Source organism: Lithobates pipiens, unplaced genomic scaffold (genome assembly GCF_037356315.1).
Source record: "Lithobates pipiens isolate NorthernLeopardFrog02 unplaced genomic scaffold, aLitPip1_a1.2 Scaffold_37, whole genome shotgun sequence".
Lineage (NCBI taxonomy): Eukaryota > Metazoa > Chordata > Amphibia > Anura > Ranidae > Lithobates > Lithobates pipiens.
Genome location: NW_027507825.1, coordinates 2870829 through 2893486, shown reverse-complemented (window position 1 = coordinate 2893486; position 22658 = coordinate 2870829). Strand labels below are relative to the sequence as shown.

Below are 22658 nucleotides of genomic sequence, written 5' to 3'. Positions count from 1 at the left end.
TGACTTTTAAAATAGTGACACTTACCTGTCCAGCGCGCCCGCGATGTCGGCACCCGAAGCCGATCTCTCGATCGTCTCTCGGGTGCTGCCGCCGCCATCTTGGGTATGGGAATCAGGAAGTGGAGCCTTTCGGCTTCATTTCCCGGTTCCCTACTGCGCATGCGCGAGTCGCGCTGCGCAATAAGGACGGACCCGCTGTCTCTGGGATCTGTGTGTTTCCCAGCAGGCAGCGGGGGACTTTCGGAAAGGGGCGTAGATGTACGCCCCTTTCCACAGAGAGCTATCCCAGAAGTGGGTGCAGATACCTGTACTGTACAGGTACCTGCACCCCCCTCCCCCCCTGAAAGGTGCCAATTGTGGCGCCGGAGGGGGGGAGGGTTCCAATGAGCGGAAGGTCCACTTTAGGGTGGAGCTCCGCTTTAAATGGTTAAACTGAGAACTTCTACACACAGAGATGAGTTCGTTCATTCAGAAGTGCAAACATTGTATCTCTTTGCTCTTTTCTTGGCAGAGCCCAGAGAGGAGAGAGGAGCCCAGAGAGTCTCTTCTATGAAGACTCAGCAACTTACATTGACTTCAATTACAGAAGTCATTTCCAAGTCGCGCTGTAGTTCTAAATCGGCCTTTTTATGGCCTCATGCACACGAGACGCAGTTAAACGCGCGTTCAGATGCAGTTGGACACTTTTTTCAACTGCCCCTGAACTCATTCAATGTTATCCTATGTGTCCATGCACACAGTCTCGTTTTTTGCCGTTTTTATGCAGTTGCGTTTAACCTCGTTGTTCCAGAAGCAAAAAAATGGGTTCAGACGCAAAAATTTCCACGTTTCAGACGCCAAACGTGGCTAAACGCGGCACCCACGTTTGCGTTTATATGCATTTTTAAAGGAACCCAATTTTTTGGACCTGAAAACTCAGAAATATGATCTGAGAATTACATTTTGTGACCCGATTTGGGGGCCCCTTATCTTGGGACCACTTAATGCCAGGAACCTCAAATTTGGCATGCAGACACTGTGAATCTAGCACTACAACATATGAAAATTTGGGGTTCCTATCACCAAGTGACCCCGAGATAGGGGGCCACAAAGTCGGGTCGCAAAATGTCATGCACTTTTCTGCATCAGAGAATGACATTTTGTGGCCCGAATTCGGGGGCCCATATCTTGGGGCCAATTATTGCCAGGAACCCCAAATTCGGTATGCAGACACAGTGGAACTAGCACTACAACATATCCTATCGCTAAGTGACCCCGAGATAGGGGGCCCCAAAGTTGGATCGCAAAATGTCATGCACTTTTCTGCATCAGAGATGCATGGCCTCAAAGTCAACTGTGACCATCTGCAGCAATGTAATTTGGTCATCAGGGTTGGGTGTTATGGTAAGTGGTTATCCCAGTCCTCATGGCCCACTAACAGGTCATGTTTTCAGGCTTTCCATTATTTTGCATAGGTGATTTGATCAGTTTCACTGCCTTAGTGATTACCCCAGCTGTTTCATCTGAGGGAAATCCTGAAAACATGACCTGTTAGTGGGCCATGAGGACTGGAATTGAGAAACACTGCATTAGGGTTATTGTTTAGGATTGAGGCTGGGTTCACACTGCTGCGGCTACGAGAACCGGATGTGATTCACACCGCACTGCAGTGCAAATCACATCCGATCTCTGTGCGATGCGAGTTCAGCCATACAGATAGTATACAGATAGTATGGCTGAATTCGCATCGCTCCCGCCACAAACTCGCACGGGACCCTTTTTTTGGTCCGCAGCAGAATCGGATCGCATGGGTGTTCACACCATGCGATCCGATTCCTGTGCGAGTCAGCAGATCGCACTGCGATATGCGGACGGATCTGGGGGTGTCATTAAGATTTCATTGACACTCCCAGCAGTCCGCATAGGGCAGTGTGAACTGCCGGTGGGAGGCATGCGATGCGGGAAAACGCCGCGGATTCGCGGCGTTCCCGCATCGCTATGGTGTGAACCTAGCCTAAGGGTTAGATTAGGGTTAGGGTTGTTTAGGGTTAGTGTATGGGATAGGGTTAGCTGTTAGGGGTTAGGGTTAGTGGTTATTGTTAATTCTGTATATTTTAATAAGGCATTAAAAAATATTATACTACCATATACAGCAGCAAAGAATTAAAATATATTAATCAGTACATATTTCACGATAAAAATATATTAAAAAATAAATTTAAAACAATTATAAAAAATCTAATTAACATAGATTTGCTTTTAAATAAAACAATTTGAAACTAGAAAAAATGAATAAAAACATATATATTAAGATTAAAGAAATAAATAAATAACTATTTTAATATTTGTTTTATATTAGAAATAATGAAAACATGTTAAAAATTGCCACAAGAAAATTTTAGATATTTTAAAAAATTGGATAATTTGCTATAAATAGACATTATTTTTTTTTTTTAAATAAAGGACAGAGAAAAAAAATTCATCTGTACATCTATAGATAAATATATTTTATAAATATATACACATACCTGATCGTTGCCAACAGACGTTGCTCTGGTGACACGCTGTTTCTCATATTGGTGTCCACGAATGTCAGACCAGGTCGTACTTTTTCTAAGAGCAGATCAAATGTGACAATGGACATCCGGTTAAAATTAAAAAACTTGTCGGGGTAGGTACGCAGGGTAGGTACTAGAGGTCGACCGATATGGGTTTTTCTCTGGACGATGCCGATGCCGATATTTAAAAATCATGGCGGCCGATATATGATGCCGATTTTTTTGGGCCGATAGGTTAGGCCGATTTTTATTTTATTTATTTATTTTTTTCCTTTTTTTATTATTTTTTTTTTTTTTTTAATCCCCCTTGATCTAACACACCTCTCCCACTGGGGCGTTTTTCAGGCGCTTTTGGGCTAAAAATAGCGCCTGTAAAGTGCCTGCAAATTGGCTCCCCTGCAGTCTGTGTGAAAGACAGAGCGCTTTCACACCGAGGCGATGCGCTGGCAGGATCTTAAAAAAAAAAAGTCCTGCAAGCAGCACGTTTGGAGTGGTGTATACCCCTCCCCCACCACTCCTGCCCATTGATATGAATGGGCACCACATGCAATGCGATTTGGCAGCAGTGCTTCATGGGCGCATTTAACCTCTTCCTCGGCCGCTAGCTGGGTTATATGTGCCTCACTAGCAGTCAAATAGCACCGCTAAAATGATGGTAAAGAGCCGCTAAAACTTGCGTTTTACCATCAACGCCTGCCCGCTCCAGTGTGAAAGCGGCCTTCATAAGTGATACAGAAAATTTCTTACATTTAAACATTTATTAAACAAAACAAACCTCCAATCAGTTTACTTGTATGTATGATTTAGATTAAAAAAAAAAAAAAAAAAAAACCTATATATTAAATAAAAACAGGTAGTCAAACTTTTGGACGAAAAAAAAAATGGGCTAACTTTACTGTTTTTATTTTATTTTTATTTTTTAAATAGTGTATTTTTTTCCCAAAAAAATGCATTTGAAAGACCTCTGTGCAAATGCCGTGTGACATAAAATATTGCAACCGTTACCCACCCCCATTGGTTTCCACCGTCCTACCAGAAGGGGATCTTCCTTGTCATAGGGAGTTGACTTATTGAGGTTTAGATGCCCGGAGGAAATTTGTCACCGTCGGCCATAACTCTGCGACTACAAGAAAAACAGAAATGGAAGGCGCACACCCAGGGCATTACCAGAGATAATTTCATAATAAAAATGTTTTATATAAAAGTGAGTACTCGAAAAATGCAACTGACAAAAGGCCATAAAAACAATACATGGACATGCACAGAACATGATGTACAGCTGACGCGTTTCAAGGGAGCACCCCCTACCTCAGAGCTAGGAACACGCACAGGCCAGCAATGCTAGTTCTCTGCTGCAACGTTAAAGGCACCTTTTGCAAATAAATAATACCTGCACCCGCAATAATGAAACCTAAAATGTATATTTATTACATTTTTGTAATTAAGCCTGCAGAGCGTTGCAACCACAGGCGGTGTATCACAGCACGGCTCCGCCCACACTACAGGACTTGTAGTATTGTTTCAAAACATTGCACGGCTCCGCCTACACTACAGGACTTGTAGTATTGTTTACAAACATTGCATTGCTCTGCCCACACTACAGGACTTGTATTGTTTACAAACATTGCATGGCTCCGCCTACACTACAGGACTTGTAGTATTGTTTACAAACATTGCATGGCTCCGCCTACACTACAGGACTTGTAGTATTGTTTACAAACATTGCATGGCTCCGCCTACACTACAGAACTTGTAGTATTGTTTCAAAACATTGCACGGCTCCGCCTACACTACAGGACTTGTAGTATTGTTTACAAACATTGCATTGCTCTGCCCACACTACAGGACTTGTATTGTTTACAAACATTGCATGGCTCCGCCTACACTACAGGACTTGTAGTATTGTTTACAAACATTGCATGGCTCCGCCTACACTACAGGACTTGCAGTATTGTTTACAAACATTGCATTGCTCTGCCCACACTACAGGGCTTGTATTGTTTACAAACATTGCACGGCTCCACCTACACTACAGGACTTGCAGTATTGTTTACAAACATTGCACGGCTCCGCCTACACTACAGGACTTGTATTGTTTACAAACATTGCATGGCTCCGCCTACACTACAGGACTTGTAGTATTGTTTACAAACATTGCACGGCTCCGCCTACACTACAGGACTTGTATTGTTTACAAACATTGCATGGCTCCGCCTACACTACAGGACTTGTAGTATTGTTTACAAACATTGCATTGCTCCGCCCACACTACAGGACTTGTATTGTTTACAAACATTGAATTGCTCTGCCTACACTACAGGACTTGTAGTATTGTTTACAAACATTGCATTGCTCTGCCCACACTACAGGACTTGTATTGTTTACAAACATTGCATTGCTCCGCTTACACTACAGGACTTGTATTGTTTACAAACATTGCATTGCTCCGCTTACACTACAGGACTTGTATTGTTTACAAACATTGCACGGCTCCTCCTACACTACAGGACTTGTATTGTTTACAAACATTGCACGGCTCCTCCTACACTACAGGACTTGTAGTATTGTTTACAAACATTGCATGGCTCTGCCTACACTACAGGACTTGCAGTATTGTTTACAAACATTGCATTGCTCTGCCCACACTACAGGGCTTGTATTGTTTACAAACATTGCACGGCTCCACCTACACTACAGGACTTGCAGTATTGTTTACAAACATTGCACGGCTCCGCCTACACTACAGGACTTGTATTGTTTACAAACATTGCATGGCTCCGCCTACACTACAGGACTTGTAGTATTGTTTACAAACATTGCACGGCTCCGCCTACACTACAGGACTTGTATTGTTTACAAACATTGCATGGCTCCGCCTACACTACAGGACTTGTAGTATTGTTTACAAACATTGCATTGCTCCGCCCACACTACAGGACTTGTATTGTTTACAAACATTGCATTGCTCTGCCCACACTACAGGACTTGTAGTATTGTTTACAAACATTGCATTGCTCCGCTTACACTACAGGACTTGTATTGTTTACAAACATTGCACGGCTCCTCCTACACTACAGGACTTGTATTGTTTACAAACATTGCACGGCTCCGCCTACACTACAGGACTTGTAGTATTGTTTACAAATGGTTGACTCCGCCCCCACGCGTTGCAGTAAAATCAAACCGCAACTCCTTGGGCTTTTTTTCGATCTTGTCCCAGCACAAATTCTAAGAACGACATGAATCATTTTTCTATAATATTTGTCAGTGCGAGTTCCTCATGTGTGTCCTCGTCCCGCAGAGCGAGTCCCTGGTTGTGTGTGAGGTGGACGAGCAACTGGTGGAGAAGCTGAAAAAGTTTCGTTTCCGCAAAGAGACCAACAATGCCGCCATTATCAGTGAGTGACCCCCGATGATATACCCCTGCATGTCCCTGTGTGTATATATACATATTATACTTCTTTCACTCATAGTTGGTGTTTGGCTGAAGACATTTATAATCAATCGAATGTTTTTACTATTTTTATATCATAATCACAACAGAAACTACCCAAATGCCCCCGATCAAAAGTTTACATACCCCGGTGATTTTGGCCTGATTAACATGCACGTCCTCTGAGTTCAGATTGTGCTGGATCCGCAAATCTCCCCCCAGACTGTGACTGAGCAGTGGAAGGAGAAGCAGCACATTGATGAGCTCATCTTTTTATCACTCTGATCTCTCCTCCTATCGGCATGCTTCTTTTCAGCGCATGACCTGATTGGCTCCTTGTGCTGCTTCTCTGTCTCCCGGTCTGTACAGGGGGTTGCAGGGGGCTGATCCCGGGTCACATTCAGCTACTTACCTCTTGTATTTAAAAAAAATAAATAATACATTTGATATATTAATCTGTGACTTTTATATCTCTCTGAAGTTCCGTGTGATGTGCTGTCCGGGGTCAACTGCTGATTCTGTGTCTTCTGATTGTTTTGCAGTGAAAATAGACAAAGACCGACGTCTTGTGGTGCTGGAAGAGGAGCATGAGGTCAGTGCTGTCATTGATCACTGCCAGTCCCTGGATTTTGGATTTGTTGGGGGTGGGGCGGTTACCTCCTGGGGGGGGTGGGGATGTAGGATGGAGAAGGACCTGGGGGGAGGGGAACCTCTGGGGGGTATCTAGGATGGAGAAGGACCTGGGGGGAGGGGAACCTCTGGGGGGATCTAGGATGGAGAAGGACCTGGGGGTCCTAGTAGATGATGGGCTCAGCAATGCCAAGCTGCTGCTAACAAAGCAAACAGAATATTGGCATTAAAAAGGATCAACTCCAGAGATAAAACGATAATTCTCCCCTCTACAAGACTCTGGTCCGGCCGCACCTGGAGTATACTGTCCAGTTCTGGGCACCAGTCCTCAGGAAGGATGTACTGAAAATGGAGCGACTACAAAGAAGGGCAACAAAGCTAATAAAGGGTCTGGAGGATATTAGTTATGAGGAAAGGTTGTGAGCTCTGAACTTATTCACTCTGGAGAAGAGACGCCTGAGAGGGGATATGATTTCATTATATAAATACCGGACTGGTGACCCCACAATATATAAATACCGGACTGGTGACCCCACAATATATAAATACCGGACTGGTGACCCCTCAATATATAAATACTGGACTGGTGACCCCTCAATATATAAATACCAGACTGGTGACCCCTCAATATATATATACCGGACTGGTGACCCCACAATATACAAATACCGGACTGGTGACCCCTCAATATATAAATACCGGACTGGTGACCCCACAATATATAAATACCGGACTGGTGACCCCACAATATATAAATACCGGACTGGTGACCCCACAATATATAAATCCCGGACTGGTGACCCCCTCAATATATAAATACCGGACTGGTGACCCCACAATATATAAATACCGGACTGGTGACCCCTCAATATATAAATCCCGGACTGGTGACCCCACAATATATAAATACCGGACTGGTGACCCCTCAATATATAAATACCGGACTGGTGACCCCACAATATATAAATACCGGACTGGTGACCCCACAATATATAAATACCGGACTGGTGACCCCACAATATATAAATCCCGGACTGGTGACCCCCTCAATATATAAATACCGGACTGGTGACCCCTCAATATATAAATACCGGACTGGAGACCCCACAATAGGGATAAAACTTTTCCGTGGAAGGAAGTTTAATAAGACTCGCGGCCACTCATTAAAATTAGAAGAAAAGAGGTTTAACCTTAAACTGTGTAGAGGTTTCTTTACTGTAAGAGCGGCAAGGATGTGGAATTCCCTTCCACAGGCGGTGGTCTCAGTGGGGGGCATCGATAGTTTCAAGAAACTATTAGCTAATCACCTGAATGACCACAACATACATGATATACAATGTAATACTGACATATAATCACACAACATACATGATATACAATGTAATACTGACATATAATCACACAACATACATGATATACAATGTAATACTGACATATAATCACACAACATACATGATATACAATGTAATACTGACATATAATCACACAACATACATGATATACAATGTAATACTGACATATAATCACACAACATACATGATATACAATGTAATACTGACATATAATCACACACATGGGTTGGACTTGTGTCTTTTTTTTTTTAACCTCACCTAATATGTAACGACGCGGTATTGGCAGACCTTCAGAGCGCCGGTGACGTCACCAGCAGTATCCCGGGTCAATCTCTCCTAAGCAGGGCACATTTAGGAGATGTTCATTTTACCTACAACCTCATTATAGGCTTACCTCATAGCGAGAAATCACAAAGCGGGTTTTTCTACTGCTTTAAGACGTGGAAAATTCGGGGATCTCCTGATACCAAGCCATGGTCAGGTAGACCAATAAAGATCGCAGCCACAACTGCCAGAAGAATTGTTCGGGATATACAGAAAAAACCCCACAGGTAACCTCAGGTTGTTAGTTCTCACATGGATGCAATTAGATACTGAGCAATGGGGAGCAGGAAAGAACTGTCAAAAGACCTGCGTAAGAAGGAAATGGAACTTTACAAAGATTGAAAAGGATATAAAAAGATATCCAAAGCCCTGAATATGACAGTCAGTTCTGTTTAATCACTTATTAAGAATTGGAAAATTCAGGGATCTCTGGATACCAGGCCACATTCAGGTAGACCAAGAAAGATTGCAGCCACAACTAGCAGAAGAATTATTCAGGATAGAAAGAGCCCACAGGTGACCTCGGAAGAAATGCAGCCTGTTCTGGAAAAAGACGACGTGGTTGCCTCAAGGAGCACAATACGACAATATTTGGGGAAAAAAAGGAGCTGTATAGTCGAGCTGCCAGAAAGAAGCCTTTACTGCGTCGCTGCCACAAAAAAGCCCGGTTGCAATATGGCCGACAACACCTTGACACGCCTCGCAGCTTCTGCCGCACTGCAATTCGGAGTGAAGGCTTCTTTGTGGCAATTTAACTATGCAGCTCTTTTTTTTTTGTTCAGATATCTTTGTGTTGTGCTCCTTGCAACAACCAACAGTCTGTATGTCTCCTGAGGTTACCTGTGGGGGGTTTTCTTTGTATCCTTAACAGTTCTGGCAGTTGTGGCTGCAATCTCTCTTGGTCTCCTTGAACTTGGCTTGCTATCAAAAGATCCCTGAATTTTCCAATTCTTAATAAGTGATTGAACAGTACTAACTGGCATATTAAAGGCTTTGGATATCTTTTTTTTTTTTTTTTTTTATCCTTTTCCATCTTTATAAAGTTCCATTACCTTGTTATGCAGGTCTTTGGACAGTTCTTTTTAGGGTTGTACGGATACTAGTACATCACTACCAACTATCAATACCGAGCATTTGCCCGAGTACTTGTACAGCGAATACTCCGATGCTTAATTTGATACCTGGACATTCAGGGGTGATCAGTGTGGTGCTGGGGGAGGAGTTACAAACTCCCTGTATAGATCTCAATAAAGCAGCTGAAAGCTGCTTCTCCTCCTCTCCCTCCCGCAGCTTTCAGCTGCTGTATTGAAATCTATACAGGGAGATCGGTGATTGTAACTCCTCCCCAGCGCCGCACCCTTAACTGTCCCTCTCCATAGCCTTCTCCAGTCCCCCTCCGTGCTCCTCCACCCACTCCTGTACTCTGTCAGGATGGAGAGCGGAGGAAGGAGCCAGTAAATAAGTAATTTACCGGCTCCTTCCTTTTCAGAAAGCAGAGTCAGTGATCACTGACGGTCCAATCATAACTGAGCATTGTATTCTGTGTTACGATGCTTCGGTTTATGAATGGACAGGAGCCGCTGTCTCCTGTCCATTCATCTTCAATGCTGAGGCTGAGGTGCTAAGGCACAGAAAGGGACTGGGGAATCTGTGTCCTCAGTCCCTTTCCATGTCTCAAAAGCCAGATGTCAGCAGTCTGTTGAGACCCCTGATATCTCTCCAAAGCCACCCCCGACATGACTAATAAAAAAAAAAAATTCTAAAAAAAAAAGTTATTAAAAAAAAATGAAATTTTATATAAAAAAAATTAAAAATTCTACAAAAACAATATTTAAAAAAATTACATTTTATAAAAAAAAAAAAGAATTGTAATAAATAAATATTGAAAAGGTTAAATTGTAAAAATAATAAAAAAATGTAAATAAAAAAAACCACTGACACTGTCCAGTAAAACAAAAACCGCCCCCTTCAAAAAAATAAAAAAAAATAAAAGCATTGTATAAAATAAATAAAATTGTAAATAAATATAAAATTAAAAACTACTGACACAGTCCACACGTCATCAGTGCTGCATATTAGTGCCACTGTCACATGACATTAAAAAAAAAAACGGTATTGGCGAGTACTTGAAAAAAGTATCGGTACTTGCACTCGGTCTTAAAAAAAAAAAAAAAAAAGTGGTATCGGGACAACCCTGGTTCTTTTTTTTTTTGCTCCCCGTGGTTCGGTATCCAGCCTGCTCAGTGCATCCACGTCACCAGAGAACGACTCTTCATCAGGGCCATTTTGGGGGATTTCTGTTGTCTTTAATATTTAAAAAGGAGCCAAACAACTATGTGATAATAAATGGCTTCATATCATCACGATTCGAAAATAAAAGGCAGATCATTGCCAAAATTTTACCATTTCTGCCAGGGGAGGCAAACTTTTGCGCACAACTTTGTGTGTGTGTTTGTGTGTATATAGCGTATCTGGAAAGTATTCACAGCACTTTGCTTTTTCCACATTTTGTTATGTTACAGCCTTATTCCAAAATGGATTAAATTCATTATTTTCCTCCAAATTCTACAAACATCCCCAATAATGACAACATGAAAGAAGTTGTTTTGAAATCTTTGCAAATTAAAAAAAAAAAAAATCCCATGCACATAAGTATCACAGGCTCCTCCCATGTCCAAGAGTATCACAGGCTCCTCCCATGTCCAAGAGTATCACAGGCTCCTCCCATGTCCAAGAGTATCACAGGCTCCTCCCATGTCCAAGAGTATCACAGGCTCCTCCCATGTCCAAGAGTATCACAGGCTCCTCCCATGTCCAAGAGTATCACTGGCTCCTCCCATGTTCAAGAGTATCACAGGCTCCTCCCATGACACTCAGAATTGTCCCCCCTGTTTCCACTGATCCTCCTGGAGATGTTTCTACAACGTGATTGGAGGTCACTTGTGGTAGAGTCAGGTGATTGGACATGATTTGGAAAGGCACACAACTGTCTATAGAAGGTCCCACAGGTAACAGTGCATGTCAGAGCACAATCCAAACCATGAAGTCCATAGAATTGTCTGTAGACCTCGGAGACAGGATTGTATGGAGGCACAGATCGGGGGAAGGGGACAGAAACATTTCTGCAGCATTGAAGGTCCCAATGAGCACAGTGACCTCCATCATCTGTAGATGGAAGAATTTTGGAACCACCGGGGGTCTTTCTAGAGCGGCCACTCTGCCAAACTGAGTGATCGGGGGGGGGGGAGGGCCTTAGGGAGGTGACCAAGAACCCGATGGTCATTGACAGAGCTCCAGCGTTTCTCTATAGAGAGAGGAGAACCTTCTAGAAGAACAACCATCTCTGCAGCTCTCCACCAATCAGGCCTGTATGGTAGAGTGGACAGACGGAAGCCACTCCTCAGTAGAAGTCACATGACAGCCGCCTGGAGTTTACCAAAAGACACCTGAAGGACTCTCAGATCATGAGAAACAAAATTCTCTGGTCTGATGAAACAAAGATTCAACTCTTTGGCCTAAATGACAAGTGTCATGTCTGGAGGAAACCAGGCACCGCCCATCACCTGACCAATACCATCCCTACTGTGAAGTATGGTGGTGGCAGCATCATGCTGTGGGGATGTTTTTCAGCGGCAGGAACTGGGAGACTAGTCAGGATGGAGGGAAAGATGAATGCACCAATGTACAGAGACATCCTTGATGAAAACCTTCTCCAGAGAGCTCTGGACCTCAGACTGGGGTGAAGGTTCATCTTCCAACAGGACAACGACCCTAAGCACACAGCTAAGATAAGATAACAAAGCTAAGCTAAGATAACAAAGGAGTGGCTACGGGACAATTCTGTGAATGTCCTTGAGTGGCTCAGCCACAGCCCAGACTTGAACCCGATTGGACATTTCTGGAGAGATATGAAGATGGCTGTGCACCGACCCTCCCCCATCCAACCTGATGGAGGAGACTGTGATACTTGTGTACGTGGGAGGAGACTGTGATACTTGTGTACGTGGGAGGAGACTGTAATACTTGTGTACGTGGGAGGAGCCTGTGATACTTGTGTACGTGGGAGGAGCCTGTGATACTTGTGTACGTGGGAGGAGCCTGTGATACTTGTGTACGTGGGAGGAGCCTGTGATACTTGTGTATGTGGGAGGAGCCTGTGATACTTGTGTACGTGGGAGGAGCCTGTGAAACTTGTGTACGTGGGAGGAGCCTGTGATACTTATGTACGTGGGGTTTGTTTCCTTTTTTTATTTTTAATAAATTTGCAAAGATTTCAAACAAACTTCTGTCACGTTGTCATTATGGGGGGGATTGTTTGTAGAATTTGGAGGAAAATAATGAATTTAATTAATTTTGGAATAAGGCTGTAACATAACAAAATGTGGAACCGTTTACGGTTTGGCACTGACTGTTCTTACACAAAATACTTTATTGATCCCAAAGAGAAATTGGGAAATTTGTTATGAAACCTGTTTTGGGTGTTTGGCGGCAGACTGGGCTGTAACTGTAATAGGTGAAGATCAGGAACACCCCCCATGGGGTCTACAAGCCATATCTCGGTTCCTGGGTGTGCTGAGCCATGCCCGGGGAATATTTCCATCACTGTTGGCGACGGGTGGCAGCTGCATGCTATGGGTAGGACAATGTGCGTGTTTTTGTGCAACTGAGACATGAAGAGCTGTGATTAAATTATCCGAACCTTTCACCAAATCCCCGGGGCCAATCCAACTCTGCAATTACTGCACCCAGGGACCTGCCCTGCTAATTGCTGCTGTTTTCTCTCTTCTCTCTCTTTTCTATGAGCAGGGGATTTCTCCAGATGAGCTGAAAGATGAACTACCAGAAAGGCAGCCCAGATATCCTTTTTACCCCCATGATCGGCGGGGATCGTTTAAATCCAGACGTGCTTGAAGTGTGTATAGGTCTGTGGTTGCTGCCCCTGGCTCATCTTCTCCCAAGCCTCTATCCCTTATTAGTTGATGACCCATGCATCATAACGATGGGCCAGTGTTGGAGGAGGGTTGTGGGCCACAGCTAGTGACCTTTAGGAGTTACTATCAGCCGTGGGAAGTGGCTCCAGTGACCACATAAATTGGCATCGGCCATTTGAAGTGGCTCCAGTGACCTCAAGAATTGGTTTTCGACCATGGGAAGTGGCTGCAGTGACCTCAAGCGTTGAGTTCAGGCAGGAGAAGTGTCTCCGGTGACCACAGAAGTTGGTTCCAGCCATGGGAAGTGTCTCAAGTGAACTGGAGAGTTAGTTTCAGCCACAGGGAACCACCCCAGTGACCACAAGAGTTGGTTTCCGGCCACATAAAATGACTCCAGTGACCACAGGAGCTGGTTTCAGCCACAGGCAATGGCTCCAGGGACCACCGGAGTTGGCTTTGGCCACAGGCAATGGCTCCAGTGAACATAGATATTGGTTTTGGCTACAGACAAGGGTTCAAATTAACACAGGAATTGGTTTTGGCCACAGACAGTGGCTCCAGTGACCACAGGAGTTGGCTTTGGCCACAGACAATGGCTCCAGTGACCACAGGAGTTGGCTTTGGCCACAGACAATGGCTCCAGTGACCACAGGAGTTGGCTTTGGCCACAGACAATGGCTCCAGTGACCACAGGAGTTGGCTTTGGCCACAGACAATGGCTCCAGTGACCACAGGAGTTGGCTTTGGCCACAGACAGTGGCTCCAGTGACCACAGGAGTTGGCTTTGGCCACAGACAGTGGCTCCAGTGACCACAGGAGTTGGCTTTGGCCACAGACAGTGGCTCCAGTGAACACAGGAGTTGGCTTTGGCCACAGACAGTGGCTCCAGTGACCACAGGAGTTGGCTTTGGCCACAGACAGTGGCTCCAGTGAACACAGGAGTTGGCTTTGGCCACAGACAATGGCTCCAGTGAACCTAGATATTGGTTTTGGCTACAGACAATGGCTCAAATTAACACAGGAATTGGTTTTGGCCACAGACACTGCCTCCAGTGACCACAGGAGCTGGTTTCAGCCACAGGTAATGACTCCAGTGGCCACAAGTTGGTCACTATATCCTGATAGCAGTGCTATGTATTTTTGGGGTCCAGGTGTATACCACAGCACAACTTAAATTGAATGCAGGTATCTGATGGTGCCTCCTGCATACATATGCTTGGACTGCAAGGTAGAAATACATTTCAAAGTCCAACTCCATGAAGATAACAAAACACCCTGACAGTGCCGTGCATCCCCACCCGCTCCCTGCATTGCAAGAGTTAATTGCTTGTGCTGCCTAGGAGATCCCAGAACAGGCGCTATAAAATACCTTCCATCCTGCTCTGGCTGTCTCCATTGCTCTCCTCCTCCTCCCGAAGCTCCAGTTTGTGGTGGAAGCTCGGCATCATCACACACAATACAATGACACCGACTCCGAATCTCACATTTTTGGAGGCTGGAAGGACCCTGACGGAGCAAGAAATAGGGTGGTAAGTATTTTCTCCTCAATCCCCTGCCCTGGATATAACGAGTAGTTAACCCATGGATGGAGTTGTGCTTTTTAAAGTGAACCTTCGCCATCGCAGAATATTAATGTTTGTAGAAGTGACGACTTTTCAGAATTCCCATCGCAGGGGATTTTGATTTGGCTATGCAGTAAATGTGGAGTGATGGCTTGCCGGGTCTATGGGGGGTGGAGGGGGTTGCATTCTGTGGAAAACAGGCAGAACGTTGGACCCCATACACACTTATTAGATTTTCTGCAGATTTTTGTCTTCAGATTTAACAAAACCATATAATATGAGGTCAAACCTGAAGAGTTTTTCTATTTGTATGCAATCAGGCCGGCCCTTGTGCTACATGGTTTTGGTGAATCTGAAGACAAAAATCTGCAGAAAGTCTAATGGTGTGTATGGGGGTCTAACTTTAGACTCCACAGCAGTGGGTATATTTTTGTTCTTGCTCGCCGTATATCAACCTTTGTTTTTATTTCCCTTAATCTTGGCTTACATTCGTAGTGTACAGTTATAAATACCAGCATGAAGATGGAAGGGTCTCGTACCCCTTGTGTTTCATCTTTTCCAGCCCTGTAGGTAAGTCCAGCCCGGGGTACATAGTGGAGGGGGGACGCGGGGGGGGGGGGGCATTTTACCTGCATGTGAGGAAGCAGATGGGAGGCAGAGGAGCCGCCCGAATTCTTCCACCTGACAAGTGAGCCCTGCAGAGCTAACTGTAGAAAAACGACCTACCCGGGGCCCAGAACTGCATGTCCCGGGCGTCAGGCGATACAAATTGTGTGTCCCTGCAACAGTGAACTGGCTGACAAAAGCCCAGGTGCCAGGACGCAATTTCTACTTGCCTTGGCGTGTGGGATTTGTCGAGCCCATCGATGCCCAATGTGACCCAAGGTTTGTGAACACCTGACCATCACCCCCCTATATGAACTTATTGAACATCCCATTCCAAAACCATGACCATTAGTAGAGAGTAGTGCCCCTTTTGTGACTCTAGCATCCTCCACTCTTCTGGGAAGATTTTGGAGGGTGTCTGTGGGAATTTGTACCCATTTGTGACGTCAGGTACTGATGTTGGATGAGAAGACCTGGCTCACCATTGGCATTCCAGTTCATCCCAATGGGTGTTCAGTAGGGTTAAGGTCGGGTCTCTGTGAAGGACACTCCAGTTTCTCCACCCATCGCACCTAATATGAGCTTGTTGGACATCCATTCCAAAACCATGGCCATTAATATAGCATTACCCTCCTTTTGGTACTATACCATCTTCCACTCTTTTAGGGAAGCTTTCAGCAAGATTTTTGGGGGTGTCTATGCCCATTTGTGAGGTTGGTTACTAGAGGTGCAACAAATCGTCACCGATCCGTGATCCGAACAGGTCATCCCGCTTGGATCGGCACACGCCGCGCTCCGCGGAGTGCTCCGAGGTCACAGCCTTAGGAAAGGCCGCGGCTTCGGCCTAGCTCCGAAGTGGCGGCCATCTTTCTACACCCAGGCCGTTTACAATGTGATCGCTCCATCAAATGATGGAGCGATCACTTGTAAACAAACCGGAATCATGTCATGACGCCGCTTGCTCTCTCCCCTCTCTGTACTGATCTGTACAGTAGAGAGGGAGAGATCAGATGGATGCAGCGCTGGGGGCTGCATCTGTAGTGCCCACAGCGCTGCTCTTTGACAGCCTACTCTGCAATACCCTGCCAATACTCTGCAATACTCTGCCAGTACGCTGCAATACCCTGCCAATACGCTGCAATACTCTGCCATACCCTGCCAATACTCTGCCATACCCTGCCAATAATCTGCCATACTCTGCCATACCCTGCCAATACTCTGCCATACCCTGCCAATACTCTGCCATACCCTGCCAATACTCTGCCATACCCTGCCAATACTCTGCCATACCCTGCCAATACTCTGCCATACCCTGCCAATAATCTGCCATACCCTGCCAATACTCTGCCATACCCTGCCAATAATCTGCCATACCCTGCCAATACTCTGCAATACCCTGCCAATAATCTGCCATACTCTGCCAATACTCTGCCATACTCTGCCATACTCTGCCATACTCTGCCAATACTCTGCCAATACTCTGCAATACTCTGCCAATACCATACCCAGCAATACTCTGTAATACTCTGCCCTACCCAGCCATGCTCTGCCCTACCCAGCCATGCTCTGCCCTACCCAGCCATGCTCTGCCCTACCCAGCCATGCTCTGCCCTACCCAGACATGCTCAGCTGTACCCAGCCAAGCTCAGCCAATATTACAGTGGGGGAGATTGTGGATATTACAGTGGGGACTATATGGCAGTGGAATTTTCACAGGTTTTTGCAAATTCAATTATTATTTGCTGATCCGAAAAATGATCCGATCCGTGACTCTGATCCGAAGAACGATCCGATTCGTGAGTTTTTTTTTTTTTGTTGATCCATTGCACCCCTATCGGCTACTGATGTTGGATGAGAAGATGGCACGTAATCATGATCCCAACTCACCCCTGAGGTGTTCAGTAGGGTTGAGTCTGTGGAGGTGGGTGAGGAGCACCATGCATGAATTATGAGGTTTTGGAAACTCCAGCTGGTTGGAGAACATTTATCACTTTATTAGCATATGACCTAAAACAGGGCCAGTGTGTTTCATGTTACAGTTCTATTGAGTCATTTTCTCCTTGCGTAATGACTGGAAAGTCATTTTTATTTTTATCTAACCTAGGCTGCAAGCCAGAACAGCAGATGATGTACGCCGGCAGCAAAAACAAACTTGTTCAGAAAGCCGAACTCACAAAGGTAATTGTCTGCATGTGATTTTCTTTCATTTTTTTATTTTATCATTAGATTTCAGATAATTCACCAGAAACGGTCAGTCCTGGGGTGTAGCGGTGTGTGTGCTAGAACCAACATTAAAGCCTCAATCCACTGCATGTACCCTATAGGCAGGGTCTGCACACACACACACCCCCCCCCTCCCAGACCCCCCAAATCTCCGGCCTACTGATACCCTGTTTCCCCCGAAAATAAAACCTAGCGTGATGGTCGCTGATGGCTGCAATATAAGCCCTACCCTGAAAATAAGACCTACAAGGACTAGGGCTTATTTGGGGGGGGGGGGTAGGGCTTATATTGCAGCCATCACCGACAATCACGCTAGGTCTTATTTTCGGGGGAAACAGGGTATGTAAATGTTGACCTTCTCTGAGTGAGTCGGTGGCTGGCCCCTCCCTTCTGCAGCCCTCTGCTGCTTCTTTGAAGTGATGAGAAGCGTCATAGGAGTGTGTATCATTTCATGGTATAGTCCTGTATTGTAGAATGGTAATACATTGGACATTGGTTTAGGTTTCAGGTCGGGAACCAGGGCTTGGTGTCCATTGTAACAAGAAAAAAATATTTAAAGCCGAAGTTTAGATGGGAGATTTCTTGCATAGTTACGTTGGTCCAGGTGGGACAATGGAAGTCTACATATACCATAGCTGGCGGGCCTAGGAGCTGGTCCCCCGCACTGAGTGTACAAGCTGTACGCTCACTACTTTACATTGTAGCCAAGTGTCATTTCTTCAGTGTTGTCACATGAAAAGATTAGGGCTGTTACTGATTAAACTTTTCGTGTTTTGATTTAATAGATTTTTTTTTTTAATCGACTAATTTCGATTAATTTTAAGGCACATACAGATCCAGCTACTTTTAGCTGAGCTCCTTGCATTGCCGGCATTAGTCAGTGGTAAATGTGGTATACACTATATACAATCGCACGACACTAGTTCGTTTCCACAATCCATGACTTAACCTCACAGTGCACACAAATACGTTTTAAATTCAAACTGTAGCACTGATGTCAGTCATTTTTTTTTTCCCCACAGTAGGGTGACAATCCCTCCACCTCGGGTCTAACTAATCACTCTCACCTCCTGGCATGGACCCCTGTGCAAACAGGTGGTCATGCAAGGGGGCATGAGAAGGGAAAACACGGACCATAAACTTCTCTCCGGTCTCCTTAGATCTCAGCAAGGACGCCGGGTCATGGGTAGAAAGAAAAGATCTCAGTGCTCACCGCTTAAGTATAAGATTTCATTTTTGTGTTCAAAACACAAACTACTCACATAAAGATGATAAAAACACAGCACGTAAAGCCGCCAATCGTGTTTAGTTCCATAGGGTAGCAGTAGGGTGACATCATGAGTAGCTCCTCCCCCGTATGCGTTATGTTCAATCAGAACTTCAACGTCAACCGGACTCCTCCCCCCCCCCTTCCCTTTCGTTAGCAGACGGAGGCACTGGGGGAAGAGGGGAGGAGTCCGGTGATGTCGATGTCCGTGACGTCAACGGATCTCAGATGGAACTCCCTGAAGACCCAGAAGCCGGCGGAGAGGTGAGTACCGGTCAAAAGAATTAATCAAGGAATTAATCTTTAACCACTAGAGATCCACGCTATAGCCGAATGACAGCTACCTGCTTTGCCGGGACGACGTCTATTGACGTCGTCCTGTGCACGAGCGGCCTGCACGCCCCCTGTGATTAGCGAGTCTATGAGACTCGCCTGATCACGGATCGGAGCAAGGGGTCGATCCCGACCCCTTACCACGTGATCAGCTGTCAGCCAATGACAGCTGATCATGTGACACAACAGAGCCGGTAATCGGCTATTTTTCCTCCTCGCACTGACAGCGCAAGGAGAAAAAAAAAAAGCCGATCACCGGCGGCCGTAACAGGGACTTCAGTCCCGATCACGGCCAGCTCATCAGTGCCCACCTGCCCCTTGCCAGTGCCACCTACATGTTAAAAAAGTGCCCTCCATCATTGCCACCCATCAATGCCCACAGTGCCACCTATCAGTGCCCACAATCTGCCTCAACAACAGTGCTGCACCCCAGTGCCACATATCCGTGCCCATCAGTGTCATTTACCAGTGCCCAGCAGTGCCACCTATCAGTGCCACCTATCAGTGCCCATCAGTCCCAGCTATCAGTGGTACCTATCAGTGCCCCTTAGTGCCACCCATCCGTGCCACCCATCAGTGCCGCCTAATCTGTGCCCATCAGTACTGCCTTATCTGTGCCTATCGGTGCCACCTTATCTGTGCCTATTAGTGCCGCCTTAACTGTGCCTATCAGTGCCCACCAGTGCAGCCCATCAGTGCCCACCAGTGCCGCCTCATCAGCGCATTTCAATGAAGGAGAAAAATTACCTGTTTGCAAAATCTTATAACAAACTATGAAACATGATTTTTTATTTATTTTTTATTTTGCATCTTTTTTTGTTTGTTTAGCAAAAAATAAAACTTCTAGCTGTAATTAAATACCACCAAAAGAAATCTCTATTTGTGGGAAAAAAAATGATAAAAATGTCATTTGGGTACAGTGTTGTATGACCGCGTAATTGTCATTCAAAGTGCATCAGCACTGAAAGCTGAAAATTGGTCTGGGCAGGAGCGGGGGTTTAAGTGCCCAGTAAGCAAGTGGTTCATTTCCACGGCGCTAGAAAAGATTTACAAAAAATGTGACTGATGGGGGTGTACTTACTTTTGTCAGATACTGTATATAAACACATACAGTTGAATGTGGGCTGGGTGTGGTGTGTTTTTTTTTTTTTTTTTTTTTTTTCATTCTTCGTGTAACGTTTTATTTTCTCTGTCAAAGTTGTAAACTCAATAGATCTTTTTGACGATTTTTATTTTATTTATTTTTTCTCTTTGTAGGTATTCGAGATCCGGAACACGGAAGATCTCACCGAGGAATGGCTGAACGAGAAGCTGGGTTTTTTCCACTAAACTCCTCTATTTTTCTATGTCGGAGCCCAAAGTATTCCCTTTGTACTTCTTAATTCTCATTTTAGACAAGATGTCCGCCCACTCGCTGAGCGCCTGCGCTGCAAACGTGCAGAATTCGTTAAAATAAACCCGGCGGCTTAACTTCTTCCCAGCCGCCCACCCCCCCCCCCCCTCCCCCGCCTGCAGAGCCGCTCAGAGGGAAGATATATGGGGGTGGGGGGATTGACCTAGGGAGGGGACCACAAGTGCCAGCAGGCCTTACCAGATGGTGGAGCCAGCTGTGACTTGTAGTTCCTCTAACACACGTTTCCCATCTAATCCTGGCCAGACTGGAGCTCCTTGTTTCTGCTCTGGATTTTCTACTACAATGACCTTTTGCTTCCATCCTGTATGGATACTTTTATTTTATTTTTTATTATTATTTATGGTGCAGCTGGCATACCTGTGCTGTGACTTGGTGACACATCAGTCCTGGTCCTCAAGGCCCCTCCCCCCCCCCCCCCCCCAGTGTTTGGGGTCCCCTCTAGTAAGGGCAAAGCTTTATTAAAGATGAAATCTGGTAGACTTACAAAAACAGCTCACAGATGGATGAGGTCAGAGCAGTGATGTCATGATCTGTACCTCGTCCAATCAGAGAACACTTTGCATTTATTTCTCTGAGTGACAGCCAACCTTCTGTATTCACAATTCAGCATGGCAGCCTCTCAGCATGGAGCCTGGAAGCTAGTGGAGATCACTGTAGTAGCAGTGTAGTAGCAGTGTCTACACAAGGGGATATGCAATTAGCGGACCTCCAGCTGTTGCAGAACTACAAGTCCCACGAGGCATAGCAAGACTGACAGCCACAAGCATGACACCCAGAGGCTGATGGGAATTGTAGTTCTGCAACAGCTGGAGGTTCCACTAATTGCACATCCCTGGTCTACACCATGGGTGCTCAACTTGTGGCCCTCCAGCTGTTGTGGAACTACAAGTCGCATCATGCCCATGTCCGTAACGGTCAAGCCTTGCAATGCCTCCTGGGACTTGTAGTTTTCTCAGCAGCTGGAGGGCCACAGGTTGAGCACCCATGGTCTACACCAGGGATATGGAATTATTGGAACCTCCAGCTGTTGCAAAACTACAAGTCCCATCATGCCTCTGCCTCTGGGTGTCATGCTGGTGGCTGTCAGAGTCTCGCTATGCCTCATGGGATGATGGAGAAGGGATCTCACCGCTCCAGGAGCACACATGCAGGCTGTAAACTGTTCTCTTCGGATGGGAAGCCACAGGTGCTGGCTTTTACCACTAGCAACAGACGAAAAACAAGCTCTGGACTGCAGCACTCTTCAGAAGACCACTTTCTTTTATTGGAAAATCACATCACAGCTTAACAAACGCAGCGAACGAGGGAAAAATTGCTGACGTTTCGCACTAACTGTAGTGCTTAGTCATGGCTATGAATAATCACTACAGCTAGTGCAAAACGTCAGCAATTTTTCCCTTGTTCGCTGTGTTTGTTGAGCTGTGATGTGATTTTCCAATAAAAGAAAGTGGTCTTCTGAAGAGTGCTGCAGTCCAGGGCTTGTTCTTTGTCTATGCCTCATGGGACTGCAACAGTTCTGCAACAGCTGGAGGTCCGCTAATTGCATATCCCTTGGTCTACACAATGATTTCCTTTTTGGAGGGATCCGATATATACATAGTTGGTCCAAGCTGAAACTATGTAACATTCTCCATACCTGGAATTCTTATTTAATCTCTGGGGAGCCTCTGAGCGGAGAAGTTGGGCGCCATCGCTGTATCTGTTACCCAACATGTGATACAATGTGATCTGCACATGGAATATCCTGCTAGTGAACATGATGGGAGTGTTATCGGACATCCTAGGAAAAGGGACCAATTCCATTATCGTTGCGTGCAAAATACTCGCTTGTGATAGCGGATCATTGCAGAGACTTTGTCCTGATTGCCAGCTTGTAGGTTTTCCCTGTAGACGTCGTATTCTATTCTACAATGTATTTTGATACCACTTTATATTCCAGGCATGGATTTGTATACTAGGGGGAGCTGGAACTCCAGCTGTAGTGAAACTACAAATCCCATCATCCCTCTCCCTCTCTGGGAGTCATGCCTGTGGCTCTCAGTCCTG

At 45.4% G+C, this 22658-nt stretch overlaps 1 protein-coding gene across 1 annotated transcript in view; it reads left to right on the top strand.

Annotated features, from left to right (window-relative positions):
* Window positions 1-21884, top strand: part of GMFB (glia maturation factor beta) — a 47968-nt gene extending 26084 nt beyond the window's left edge. Inside the window, exons 2-7 of the mRNA XM_077466660.1 lie at window positions 5839-5935; window positions 6513-6562; window positions 13083-13134; window positions 15259-15339; window positions 17480-17553; window positions 20456-21884. Of these exons, the coding sequence (XP_077322786.1) occupies window positions 5839-5935; window positions 6513-6562; window positions 13083-13134; window positions 15259-15339; window positions 17480-17553; window positions 20456-20527 (426 nt within the window). The 3' untranslated portion in view covers window positions 20528-21884. The remainder of the gene's footprint in view (window positions 1-5838; window positions 5936-6512; window positions 6563-13082; window positions 13135-15258; window positions 15340-17479; window positions 17554-20455) is intronic.
* Window positions 21885-22658: the final 774 nt, after the last annotated feature.